At 39.3% G+C, this 14274-nt stretch overlaps 1 protein-coding gene across 3 annotated transcripts in view; it reads left to right on the plus strand.

Moving 5' to 3' along the window:
* The window catches only part of LOC124718937 (pre-mRNA-splicing factor 18), a 115112-nt gene that overhangs the window by 34553 nt on the left and 66285 nt on the right, over positions 1-14274 (plus strand). For all 3 annotated transcript variants that reach the window (XM_047244600.1, XM_047244602.1, XM_047244601.1), the window contains exon 3: positions 6755-7057. In XM_047244600.1, the coding sequence (XP_047100556.1) occupies positions 6755-7057 (303 nt within the window). The remainder of the gene's footprint in view (positions 1-6754; positions 7058-14274) is intronic.

Genomic DNA, 14274 nt, shown 5'->3' on the forward strand with positions numbered 1-14274 from the left:
TTTATGGATTGTGTTTTGTTGCAGTTAAACATTAATCTCTTCCCTGAAAGCTATATGCCAATGTTACTGACTTCTCTATCACCTACATCATTTGTGAGGTGTGCTTCTTAAATAAGCACTACTTTGAAATAAAAATAAAAATGTAGACTTTTCTTACCAATTTTACTGTTGCATGAAAGCCTGTAATTTAATCTATTTTTCTATGTAATCCCACCAGTGTTCATTGTGTTTATGTTTGTTTGGGAGAGTTTGAAAAATATGTAGCGTGATTCATTTTCTTAGTGCTAAGGGTGTGAAAGTGGCATAAATTCACTTTCAGACCAGTGAAGTGTATGGAGAAATCATTATGAGTGATAGGATGGTACAGAAGTAAGCAAGAGATTTTAAATATGGCTGTAGGAATGTGTATGATGAGGCATGAAGGGGGGGACCATCAGTCTTTACAGACAATTTGGTGCAGAAAGTTGATGAAAAAGTGATAGAGAACACATGCTTTAGAATTTCGGTGTTATGTGATGAGTTTCCTCAAGTGTCAGGAAGTGTACTTCATGGATCAGGCAGCAGATTTCTATGAGGATGGTTTTCAAAAGCAGTTTCTATGATACAATAAGTGCATTAATATTGGTGGGAATTATGTAGATTAAAATACAGGCTTGTGTGTAAAAATAAAATTACTAAGGAAAGTCTACCTTTCCTGAAAACAAACTGCGCATCTGGCAGCAAATTATGTGTACTGGATATGTAACTACTCTCCTATACACCGAGCGAGGTGGCGCAGTGGTTAGACACTGGACTCGCCTTCGGGAGGACGACGGTTCAATCCCGCGTCCGGCCATCCTGATTTAGGTTTTCCGTGATTTCCCTAAATCGCTCCAGGCAAATGCCGGGATGGTTCGTTTCAAAGGGCACGGCCGTCTTCCTTCCCCGTCCTTCCCTAATCCGATGAGACCGATGACCTCGCTGTCTGGTCTCCTTCCCTAAAACCAACCAACCAACCAACTCCTATACATCGCTTTCTTAAAAACTTTTGAAAACATTGTTCGCAAAAAAAGGGGGGGGGGGGGGTAACACGGTTCACGTTTTCCGTTGCACTTCACATAGCGTAGACCGGAAACTGTCTCCTAGATGCGCCCAATGTGAACTGACTGGGCACAGCCTGTGCTGCCTGAGTTGTTGTTGTTGTTGTTCCGCCGGCAGAGGTCATAGCCAAATTCTCGCGTGCCCTCTAGTGGACGGGACTCTACTTGCAGCAACTACCGTCCGTGACGCACTGTGCCGATGTGTACCTCCTGCGATCTTTCTGGTGGCTACTGCAGGGGGGTTGCTGGCAATGGTCTACATTCTCTTACACACACTTTTTACAGAGTGATTTCACTAGCAAATATCTCAGTCTGTGAACAAGTTAACCATCCCTAAAAGACACACTGCGCTGGCAACAAAGTACAGAACTGTACTATGGCGCACTGATCTTTATAAACCTACTTGAGATTTCATCAGATCCATGAGAGTCTTTAGTGACATAATAATTTTTTCAGTTTGATCATTCCTTGTTTCCTGTACTGCATGCGATGTAGATGTCTCAGAAAAGAGCTATTAAGAGTTCTCTGTATTCATCTGTTTCAATAAAATTTTGGTTTAACTTGATGACTATTGACAAGATGTAATCATTACATATTTTACACAACTCTGGATCACAAACAGTGTCATTCTCATAGAAGAGAGATGTACTATGTTGAGCACCCAATTTCTGTCCTGACGCATCTTTCAAAATTGACCATATAGTATTAAATTTGCCCTTAGAGCTTTCTGTTCTCTTGGTGTAATTAATTGCTTTAGTGTGTTTGATGATGACATTCCTCAGCACTTTGTGAAATTCTGTTGCTGTGATCTGACTTTCCTGCATATTATAATGCAGCTCCTGTTGTCTCCTGGATTATACTTTAATGCCATTATTCAGCCCAGTTGCCTATTAGTACTGTGCATCTGTCTGCCATTTTTTGATCTGAAAGAACTGTCGGAGAAAGTGATAAAGTTTTCAAGAAATATAAAGGTTGATTGAGTCATCTGTATTCTTGACTTTTTGCCAAGTTTGCCTTACGAGATTGACTTTAAATGCCTGGTTGCAGGTGGACTCGTATCTCTAAATCTATTGTTTGATTTTTTCTTACATTGTGCTCGTCAGCCGGAGAACAGTCTAGGAAGTCACTGTCTATGATTGCTTTGTTGTATCCCTGAATTCTACACGGAAAGTATACTGTCTGTACAAAGTTGTAAGATCCAAGTAAATCCTTTAGCATTCTTTCCTCTGGAGAGTCAGCCAAAAGGTTAATATTGGAAAGCAAGGGGAAACTACAGCCGTAATTTTTCCCGAGGGCATGCAGCTTTACTGTATGGTTAAATGATGATGGCGTCCTCTTGGGTAAAATATTCCGGAGGTAAAATAGTCCCCCATTCGGATCTCCGGGCGGGGACTACTCAGGAGGATGTCGTTATGAGGAGAAAGAAAACTGGCGTTCTACAGATCGGAGTGTGGAATGTCAGATCCCTTAATCGGGCAGGTAGGTTAGAAATTTAAAAAGGGAAATGGATAGGCTAAAGTTAGATATAGTGGGAACTAGTGAAGTTCGGTGGCAGGAGGAACAAGACTTTTGGTCAGGTGAACACAGGGTTATAAATACAAAATCAAATAGGGGTAATGCGGGAGTAGGTTTAATAATGAAGAAAAAAGTAGGAGTGCGGGTAAGCTACTACAAACAGCATAGTGAACGTATTATTGTGGCCAAGATAGACACTAAGCCCAGGCCTACTACGGTAGTACAAATTTATATGCCAACTAGCTCTGCAGATGATGAAGAAATTGATGAAATGTATGATGAGATAAAAGAAATTATTCAGGTAGTGAAGGGAGACGAAAATTTAATAGTCATGTGTGACTGGAATTCAAGAGTAGGAAAAGGGAGAGAAGGAAACATAGTAGGTGAATATGGATTGGGGGTAAGAAATGAAAGAGGAAGCCGTCTGGTAGAATTTTGCACAGAGTATAAATTAATCATAGCTAACACTCGGTTCAAGAATCATGAAAGAAGGTTGTATACATGGAAGAACCCTGGAGATACTAAAAGGTATCAGATAGATTATATAATGGTAAGACAGAGATTTAGGAACCAGATTTTAAATTGTAAGACATTTCCAGGGGCAGATGTGGACTCAGACCACAATCTATTGGCTATGAACTATAGATTAAAACTGAAGAAACTGCAAACAGGTGGGAATTTAAGGAGATGGGACCTTGATAAACTGACTAAACCAGAGGTTGTAGAGAGTTTCAGGGAGAGCATAAGGGAACGATTGACAGGAATGGGGGAAAGAAATACAGTAGAAGAAGAATGGGTAGCTCTGAGGGATGAAGTAGTGAAGGCAGCAGACAATCAAGTTGGTCAAAAGACGAGGGCTGGTAGAAATCCTTGGGTAACAGAAGAAGTATTGAATTTAATTGATGAAAGGAGAAAATATAAAAATGCAGTAAAAGAAGCAAGCAAAAAGGAATACAAACGTCTCAAAAATGAGATCGACAGGAAGTGCAAAATGGCTAAACAGGGATGGCTAGAGGATAAATGTAAGGATGTAGAGGCTTATCTCACTAGGGGTAAGATAGATACTGCCTACAGGAAAATTAAAGAGACGTTTGGAGAAAGCCACTTGTATGAATATCAAGAACTCAGATGGAAACCCAGTTCTAAGAAAAGAAGGAATAGCAGATAGGTGGAAGGAGTATATAGAGGGGCTATACAAGGGCAATTAACTTGAGGACAATATTATGGAAACGGAAGAGGATGTAGATGAAGATGAAATGGGAGATATGATACTGCATGAAGAGTTTGACAGAGCACTGAAGGACCTGAGTCGAAACAAGGCCCCGGGAGTAGACAACATTCCATTAGAACTACTGAGGGCCTTGGGAGAGCCTGTCCTGACAAAACACTTACCGTCTGGTGAGCAAGATGTATGAGACAGACGAAATACCCTCAGACTTCAAGAAGAATATAATAATTCCAATCCCAAAGAAAGCAGGTGTTGACAGATGTGAAAATTACCGAACTATCAGTTTAATAAGTCACAGCTGCAAAATACTAACGCAAATTCTTTATAGACGAATGGAAAAACTGGTAGAAGTCGACCTCGGGTAAGATCAGTTTGGATTCCGTAGATATGTTGGAACACGTGAGGCAATACTGACCCTACGACTTATCTTAGAAGCTAGATTAAGGAAAGGCAAACCTACATTTCTGGCATTTGTAGACTTAGAGAATTGTTGACAATTGTTGACTGGAGTACTCTCCTTCAAATTCTAAAGGTGGCAGCGGTAAAATACAGGGAGCGACAGGCTATTTACAATTTGTACAGAAAACAAATCGCAGTTATAAGAGTCGAGGGACATGAAAGGGAAGCAGTGGTTGGGAAGAGAGTGAGACAGGGTTGTAGCCTCTCCCCGATGTTATTCAATCTGTATATTGAGCAAGCAGGAAAGCAAACAAAAGAAAATTTCAGAATAGGTATTAAAAACCATGGAGAAGAAATAAAAACTTTGAGGTTTGCCGATGACATTTTAATTGTGTCAAAAACAGCAAAGGGTTTGGAAGAGCAGTTGAACGGAATGGACAGTGTCTTGAAAGGAGGATATAAGATGAACATCAACAAAAGCAAAACGAGGATCATGGAATGTAGTCAAATTATGTCGGGTGATGCTGACGGAATTAGATGAGGAAATGAGAAGCTTAAAGTAGTAAATGAGTTTTGCTATTTGGGTAGCAAAATAACTGATGATGGTCGAAGTAGGGAGGATATAAAATGTAGACTGGCAATGGCAAGGAAAGCGTTTCTGAAGAAGAGGAATTTGTTAACATCGAGTATAGATTTAAGTGTCAGGAAGTCGTTTCTGAAAGTATTTGTACGGATTGTAGCCATGTATGGAAGTGAAACATGGATGATAAATAGTTTGGGCAGGAGGAGAATAGAAGCTTTTGAAATGTGGTGCTACAGAAGAATGCTGAAGATTAGATGGGTAGATCACGTAACTAATGAGGAGGTATTGAATAGAATTGGGGAGAAGAGGAGCTTGTGGCACAACTTGACTAGAAGAAGGGACCGGTTGGTAGGGCATGTTCTGAGACATCAGGGGATCACAAATTTAGCATTGGAGGGCAGTGTGGAGGGTAAAAATCGTATAGGGAGACCAAGAGATGAATACATTAAGCAGATTCAGAAGGATGTAGGTTGCAGTAAGTACTGGGAGATGAAGAAGCTTGCACAGGATAGAGTAGCATGGAGAGCTGCATCAAACCAGTCTAAGGACTGAAGACCACAACAACAACATAAAATCAACTTCATGTTTCTCTTAAGAACCAAGCATAGTGCAGCTTCAAGTCTGGAGAGGAAAACTCTGTCGTCAGAACTAGGAGATCAGAGAAACTTATAATGAGAAGTTTTTTCCTTGAAAATTCAAACTACCCTGGAAAATGTTCAAATATTTTGTTGTTACAATATTTTCACGTATCAACTCCTTTGAGTGAAACATACGACTTGGCGTAAATTGCCACTCGTAGATTCTGCAACGGAACCCACACATAGAAATTAGGTAAACTGCTCTCTAGACATTTAAATTAGATATTAACAAATACCTTTTTTTCAGAAGTATTTCTCTTACTATTTTCAGTCTGCATTTTATATCCTCTCTACGTCAGCATCGTCAGTTATTTTGCCACACAAATAATAAAACTCATCTACTATTTTAAGTGTCTCCTTTTGTAATCTAATTCCCTCAGCATCGCCTGATTTTATTTGAGTACATTCCAGTACCCTTGTTTTACTTTTGTTGGTATTCATCTTATAATGCTTTTTCAAGGCAGTCCCTCTTTCATGTCCTGTGCTGTCTCTGACAGAATTACAATGTCATCAGCAAACCTGAACTTTAATGCCTTCTCCAAATTTGCCCCTGCTGTCCATTGCTTCTTATTGCGTGTACAAATTGAACAACATCACTGATATGCTACAACCCTGTCTCGCTCCTTTCTCAACCATTGCTTCCCTTCTGTGTCTTTCAGCTCCTGTAACTGCATTCTGATTTCTGTACAAGCTATAAATAGCCTATTGTTATCTGTATTTTATCCCTAGTGGCTTAAAAAGTTCAAATTGTGTGCTCTAGTCAACAGTACTGTACAGTAACGTTTATTGTGTAAATAAATAAATAAATAAATAAATAAATAGTCTATTTGTCCATAATAACTTTCACAGTTGTAGACATAGTCTGTTTATGAACATTTAACCATTAATATGAGTTCAGAAAGAAAGATAAATTATACACAACAACATTAAAAATCCTTGATGGAGTACAAATATTTAGCAGTTAATAGTTGCTTTAATTTTCTTTTAAATAAATCTCCATTTAACAGTTTTATATTATTTGACAGTCTGTTATAGAAGTGTCTTCCAGCAGAGAATGGACTATGATCTGCTGCTCTTTTATTATTAAATGTTACATAAAATTACTGGATGTTACATATTTGTGTGTGTGTGTGTGTGTGTGTGTGTGTGTGTGTGTGTGTGTGTGCAGTTCAAAGACAACTAATTACTGAAGAAATTAATAGCTGGTATTTTCATTGAAAAATGAGTAAATGTTTAGCTCATAAATTTGGAAAGAATGTCACTTAGGCACCGTAAGTTGAATACAAACACATTACAATAATATGTCACACAGGTGGACCAAGCATTTCTCGACGAGATCCTCGCGTCGTCCCGTGGCACGGACGAGCACGGCGGCAGGGAGGGCGGAACCTCGTCGAACGACGTGAAAGTGCAGGACGACGGCGTGAGCTACGAGGAGATCCAGCGCATGGCCGTGGATCTCGGCAAGGGCGACCGTGAGCTCGACATGCAGGTCATCACGCACTTCATCCAGTTCCTCCTCAAGATGTGGGGCCACCAGCTGAACAGCCGGTCGCAGGCTGAGAAGATGACTGTGCGGGGAAAGCTGGCCTGTGCCACGTACACCCAGACTCAGGTCTCTCACCGGAAGCATCCGCTTCCACTATTGATTATTTGCTTGAGGTGGAATTTAGTGTTAGTTTTACTGGTGAAATAGGAGGTCGTCTTTGGGGGTTCTAAATAAATTATTTCTTGCTTACAGCCCATCTTCGTAACGTCGGTAGTGCACCCGAGACGTGGATAATGTGCCACGTGGCTAGTTTAGTTCGTACATTTGTCACAACATAGATTGTCACAACATAGAAGCTTTGATATTTTGCTCCCCTGCAGGGGCTATATTCCAGTTCCCGTGCGTTTGCCGTTCACCCGGCACTTGACTGGACACCTGCTGCGCAGTGTTCACGAGACTCGCGCCATTGTCGGTAATGCTGTTATCTCATTTCTTTGAGTGTTGTTTGTGACAAAGCGATATATTTTCTAGTCCTGTGAGCTGTTTACAGTATTTTCCGAGTGAATTGTGCATAAACACATTGTATTGTGCTTTTTTAAGTGTAATAACTCTGGGCGCAGAACCCAGGGCATTCTTTACCATCGGTTTCCGAGAGACATAGAACTCCGACGTGAATGGTTGTCTCCTTGTAAACTTGAGGAGAATATCAATATTAAAAATGCAAAGATGTGTTCCGAACATTTTCAACTGCAGGATTGCAAATAGGACATATGAAATGAGTTCCTCGGTTTACCTACGAGGAAGTTGCTGAAGCCAGATGCAGTTTGAACCCAGAAAATAGCTAACTGGTGTGTAAGTAAACCTGGTGCTTCAGGTTCTGCCCCACACGGAAGACAACATAGTGGAAAGAGAACATCATACTAACCTCAGAGCAGTGAGGAAGAGGGATGCAAAAAAGGGCTCTTGAAACGTCCGAATTTTTGGCTCCCGAGAAAACAAAACTGGAGAAGTAAATTAACATGGAAATTTCCTTTGATTTGATAGTTAAAATAAAAGAGAAAGAAATTAAGGATTTGAACAATGAATTGGCTGTTGTAAAGAGCAGAAACATTTTACTAGGACAAAAAATTGCAACTATGAAGAAACAGGGCGTACCTCTTGAAAAATCTATTCCTTCTAGTAAGAGTATGAAAAGAATAAATAATCGAACAATGGAAACTCCAGGTATGCCTGAGATACTAGAGTTCGCTGTCATGTGTACGCGAAGTGTGTTCGCTTTTGTGTGTGTGTGTGTGTGTGTGTGTGTGTGTGTGTGTGTGTGTGTGTGTTTACTGTCAAAGGCTGTGGGCAAAAGCTACATATGAGTGTCCTTCAATCATGTCTTCTTTATAGTAAAACAACAAGTAAGGAGGTTAAAACTATGCTAAATCAGTTTTTCACATAAAGACAAATTTGATGCCTGGTGAAGGGTGGTGGGGGGTGAAATGGATGTGTACGACCCGGGACAATCGGGAGATCCGGGAAAAACCCGGGAATTTTTTCGTGCAGGAGAAAACTGGGAATACCTGGGAATTTTTTATAATTCCGGGAATTTTTCATTGTTTTAGTTTTCTGTTAAATTTTTGTAATTTTGACTGGTAAGAACTGATACCCTAACAAAGGATATTACTGTATCCCACTACTGCAGAATAATACTTCAACAATGAAACATAAAAGAGAGAATAAACTAAAATAAGTTAAATTGCAAAGGAAATGTGCTATATACGACGACGACACACAGGCTCGTGCAAACGTCTGCCAACAGCAAAATGTGTCAAAGGCTTTAGAAAGTGTGTGCAATGCTTCATAACAACAAACTGCCTCCAATGGGCGTGAAGTCACAACTGTTTACATTAGGTTTGTTTGAGCAGTTACGAGCGGGCTCCTGAGCATGCGCAGTTAGGTTGCGTTTGAGTAGTAGATTCTCCCACTTCTGGCTACAGGAATGTGGCTGTTGGCTGTGCAAGCAGTCGCAGCAAGCAGATAGATGCTACTGGGAAAATGTCATGTCAAATTCATATTATTGAGGGGGGGGGGGGGGAGGGGAAACTTGTTTCACAAAGCACCTAGCATCCAGCGCACGTTGGTCTATTGATTATTCATATGATTTTGAAATGCATCCCTGTTGGTTTTTGAACATTCTTGGACACATTTTAAGTTGATTTCTGAATGAATCATAAGTTGATTTTTGAATGTGTGCATAGTGTACGTGATGTATCTTTTAGGAGAATCCTCGTCGCATCTAGAAATACACTTTCCGCATACAAAAGGGGACAAAGCTAAAAGAGCTGAGCGGATGAATTATTGTGAGATTTTTTTTAGAGGGGCAGGCTGTCAAACCGGCCGGCTGGGGGCAGGAGAGGCACCACAGGACATTTCAATTTCCACTGTCCTGAATATAGTTTGATGGCATCCATTACAAAATATACACGTTTCAAATCCACAGAGCGAAATATAGTGACGTGCGATAGTAGAATGCCGTATGAAGATGAGCACTGCACTTTGACACACTTAAGACCAAATAACATGTCTTACATGTCCTTGATCACGTATGTTTTATGTTTCACAGTTTTCAAAAAGCTGTGCGCTACAAGATGAACATATTTTTGAAATTACGGTATGTTGATAATTTTTACTTATGGACCGTCTGACAGCAACTGAATAAAACACAATTTTATGCCATATATGTTTTGCCTTTATTTTCTGCAAGGCATCATCAGTGTCTTGGAATATGTACATATGTTTGCTATTTAATTTACATTTTTGTCACTGTGCCTATAGGTTATAAACAGTTCTGGTGGTTGGTATTTCCTATTAAGTAGTAATGTTTTGAACTGTACTTACAGGTTGCGTGGACCATTTCTTACATATTACGCTCCTGTTGCATTTTTGGTGGTGTTCTTTTTCTTATGAATGCCAATTTGTGGTTTTTTTCCATATTCCACAGCACTATGCTGTCAGACGGTCCATAAGTAAAAATTATCAACATACTGTAATATTACACGCAACTGAGGAAGACAGGACTACAAAAGTTGAAGATATTTTTTTTAGGTTGGCCTGGTTAGCAAATATCGTAGATCTGGGGCTGATGCACAGAGCAGTCTGAATTATAGTGGGTAGTCTCCACGTGACCCGTGTTTCCATTTAGTGACTTTACTCTTTACTGTATCCCCTTTGTTTACTCTCATATCAAATGAAAACAAAACGGATATATGTGGCTGGGAGCTGTCAAGTGAATTAAAATACATTCACATAATTACCTAAAATATGTTATTAGTTTCAGATTTTATTTTATTTCCATCTTTCTGGCAGTCAAGCACTAATCGCCTTGCAGAACAATGACGTCCTTTTTGTCTGTTTGCTAAAGAAATTTGACTTTCATTAACCTTTTCTGCAGAGGCATTAATTGTATTTGAAACGAAATGTATAATTCCACAGCACTGGCTAGTTTCAACTGTTCACTGCATTGCAGGTGCATATTTTCATCTTCTAGCATGTATGGCAGTATGCCATAAAAAGAACCAAACAAATAATATCAGATCGAGGTCTACTTCATTGGGAATCTGGACATACGAATGTGCACTATAAGTGTGCACTTTAAATGTGCACATTTTAGTACGGTTCACGAAATTCCGATGCTCTTGGAGTATCCTCTGATGTCTTGTTTCTTTTATGACATAATGTATAATCTTTCAATGTTTTACACGAACGTACATACAGGCTTCCTACGTCACGGTAGTTGTGCAAACGCGGTGTCGCCTGTTATCTGCGATCTCTGGCAATTGTTGAAATCAACTTGTTTCTAACAAGTCCTGGGAAAATATTGCGAATGGTGGTTTGAAAAGCGTTACTTTCAAAGTAAATATCCTTTTACGTAAGTTGAACTATGTGCGAAATGTACCACGAATATCTTAAATCACAGAGTGTTTGACACACATTTAAAAATCAACTCTTTGATGATGAGCCATTTAGAAGAATTTCGAACCCTAAAGATCAGACATTTATGTCATTATTAAATATTTTACTCGCACATTTGTGTGATGTATCCTAAAGTGTAACACACGCAGAAAAGTTCAACATTATATGCAGAAGTTTAGCTTCTCTTGCAGTTTATTAACCTTTGAGACCAATGTTATATGTGAAAGCTTTGCTTTTCTTGTAGCAGCTGTATGTATATTAATTTAAACTATTAACTTTCCCTGTTTGTGTGTTCGTGGTTCTTAACAGTGGTGTTGCTGCTGGCTGGCATCACCACATGTCCTATGCTCTGAATATCCGCAAGATCAAGAGACATGAGCTATGACTGGCTTACAAAAGAGCATCACAATCTCGATTTCAGTGATTCGGAAAGTAACATGCGGTGTTTGGTGGATTTCCAATGCATATTTTCGTAATACGAAAATACGCAGCGTACATGTTGCTGCACATCGGAGATATTTCCAAAACGTGTCTTTTTTTTTTCCCTGAGTTTCATTTTCTAAAGTGCCAGGAAATTCTACACCCATGCTTAAAACCATAACCATTAAAAGGATTGATAAGTTTTGCAGTTTAGAGGGAAAAGATACTGTCACTTAACACGGAAAAAGTATCCTTTTACCCTGGAGAAAGTGTATTTTTAACCAGGAAATCCAGGAATTTTTTTTCCTTGTCCACATATACACCCTGTTACTTTAAGAGCTTTGTCTTCAAAAACATAATGCTTACTTAAAAAGAAAGAAGTATCTTTTGCCCTGTCAATCAACACTCCAAGAATGGTCCTAGCGGTTTAAGTGTCAACCAGGCATTTTAAAGGCAGTACGAGATTTAATTAAGGTTAGCTCTGCAATGTTTGTATCATTGGAGGCCATGGCTGTCCTAAGCTGTGATGAAATGAATACTGACAGTTATGTGAGCTACGATTCACCTGACGTCGTACTTGGACCGCACAAGAATGTTCGAGTAGTCTTGATAAGATCTTTGTTTTCAAAGTGAAAGCAGCCAATTTATTATGATTTTGGTGTGACAATGACAAGCAGTTTGTTGCATACAATTATTACAAAACTTGAGGGAGTTGGGGTTTGTGATGTAGCAGTTACATGTGATATGGGAGCAAAAAATTCAGAAGTGTGGAAACAACTTGGTGTCTCCATAATTAACACATATTTTTCAAACCCTATGGACAATATGAGGAAAATGTGAGATTCTTACGATGTACCACATTTGCTAAAATCATTAAGAAATCACTTTGTTTACGACTGAATCACCTCGGCTGACGGTGCTGTATTTACCGAGACTGCAATAGAAAACCTTCTAGAGCACCAGAAAAGTGATCTTTCTATCTACTATCACATATCGGAAGCTCACACAAATGTGAGTGGATGTGCACTTCATAATGATAGAATGGAAGTACAGCTATTTTCAAGTTGCACTGCCCAAGCTGTGAGATATATACTCCATAAGGATTGCAAAGGAAGCTTCATTGAATTGATAAACAACATTTTTGACGCACTGAACTTGAGGTACACCCAAGATCAGAAAGCATGTCTTAAAAGTGGTGTGGTTTCAACCCGAGAAGTCAAGAAAAAAATTCCTGAAGAGATTTTTGGAGATTTGCTTGAATATATGAGTGGGGAAAAGAAATACTCTCTTCCTGTTTTAAAAATTATTTGTTACATCAGTATAATTTTTAGGCTTTTTGTGTGTGTGTGAAAAATGCTGGGGAAACCTACATCCTTATTGCCAGACTGTATAAAGATCACGTTGAAAATTTGTTTTCTAGAATTCATGGTCTTGATGCATTTTATAATTATCCCACACCTTCAGAGGTGAAACAATAGAATATGCTTACTAGTGCTGACTGACAATTTAATAAATATACCTTTGTCACTTGGTGCTTCCATTGCGGAGGACAAAGACCAAAATTCTGAAGAAGAAATAGTGGACGAACTTGAGAATTTTATTTCTAGTGAGTTGTGCAACAAAGTAGCCGACATGTCACTTCACGATATTTCATACGAAGAAGATTTGCTCGGAGATTGTGATTTTGTGGTTCAGCGAGCTCCACTGAAGACGTTACTTGTGATGCCTTAAAATGCTCAGGAGGATACATTGCATTCAAGTGCAGAAAACATCGACAGCTCATTAGGAATTACAACAGCAAAATGTCATATTGGTGCAAAATCAACAGCGAAACAAGACTGGATAAGTGTACTTTCAAAAGGTGGGCTTACATCTCCATCATCTGAATAGTTAGCTACAATATCAGATTTCGAAATTATTTTTGTGTCTTTTTTTATGGAGCAAACACGTCACGGAGTCATTACGACCCTCGTTCGACCGAGATTTTCTGAAATCGAGAAGAAAATTATTGATTTTTATGTAATAATGAGAACTTTCATTCACATTAGATTTATCAATAAAAGAGCCGAATGGGATGTAGTGAAGTGGGCTTTGGCAAAGAGAAATGTTCTCTGGGCTGTGTCGTCTTTAGCAACTTTGAGTTAAATTTTCCAGGTCAACATGTTGAGTTAAGTTTTGTCATCTCTGTCATTTGTTGTTGTTGTTGTGGTCTTCAGTCCTGAGACTGGTTTGATGCAGCTCTCCATGCTACTCTATCCTGTGCAAGCTTTTTCATCTCCCAATACCTACTGCAACCTACATCCTTCTGAATCTGCTTAGTGTATTCATCTCTTGGTCTCCCCCTACGATTTTTACCCTCCACGCTGCCCTCCAATACTAAATTGGTGATCCCTTGATGCCTCAGAACATGTCCTACCAACCGATCCCTTCTTCTGGTCAAGTTGTGCCACAAACTTCTCTTCTCCCCAATCCTATTCAATACTTCCTCATTAGTTATGTGATCTACCCATCTAATCTTCAGCATTCTTCTGTAGCACCACATTTCGAAAGCTTCTATTCTCTTCTTGTCCAAACTATTTATCGTCCATGTTTCACTTCCATACATGGCTACACTCCACACAAATACCTTCAGACATGACTTCCTGACACTTAAATCTATACTCGATGTTAACAAATTTCTCTTCTTCAGAAACGCTTTCCTTGCCATTGCCAGCCTACATTTTATATCCTCTCTACTTCGACCATCATCAGTTATTTTGCTCCCCAAATAGCAAAACTCCTTTACTACTTTAAGTGCCTCATTTCCTAATCTAATTCCCTCAGCATCACCCGACTTAATTAGACTACATTCCATTATCCTTGTTTTACTTTTGTTGATGTTCATCTTATATCCTCCTTTCAAGACACTGTCCATTCCATTCAACTGCTCTTCCAAGTCCTTTGCTGTCTCTGACAGAATTACAATG

This window comes from Schistocerca piceifrons, chromosome 10 (assembly GCF_021461385.2).
Source record: "Schistocerca piceifrons isolate TAMUIC-IGC-003096 chromosome 10, iqSchPice1.1, whole genome shotgun sequence".
NCBI classification, from domain to species: Eukaryota; Metazoa; Arthropoda; class Insecta; order Orthoptera; family Acrididae; genus Schistocerca; species Schistocerca piceifrons.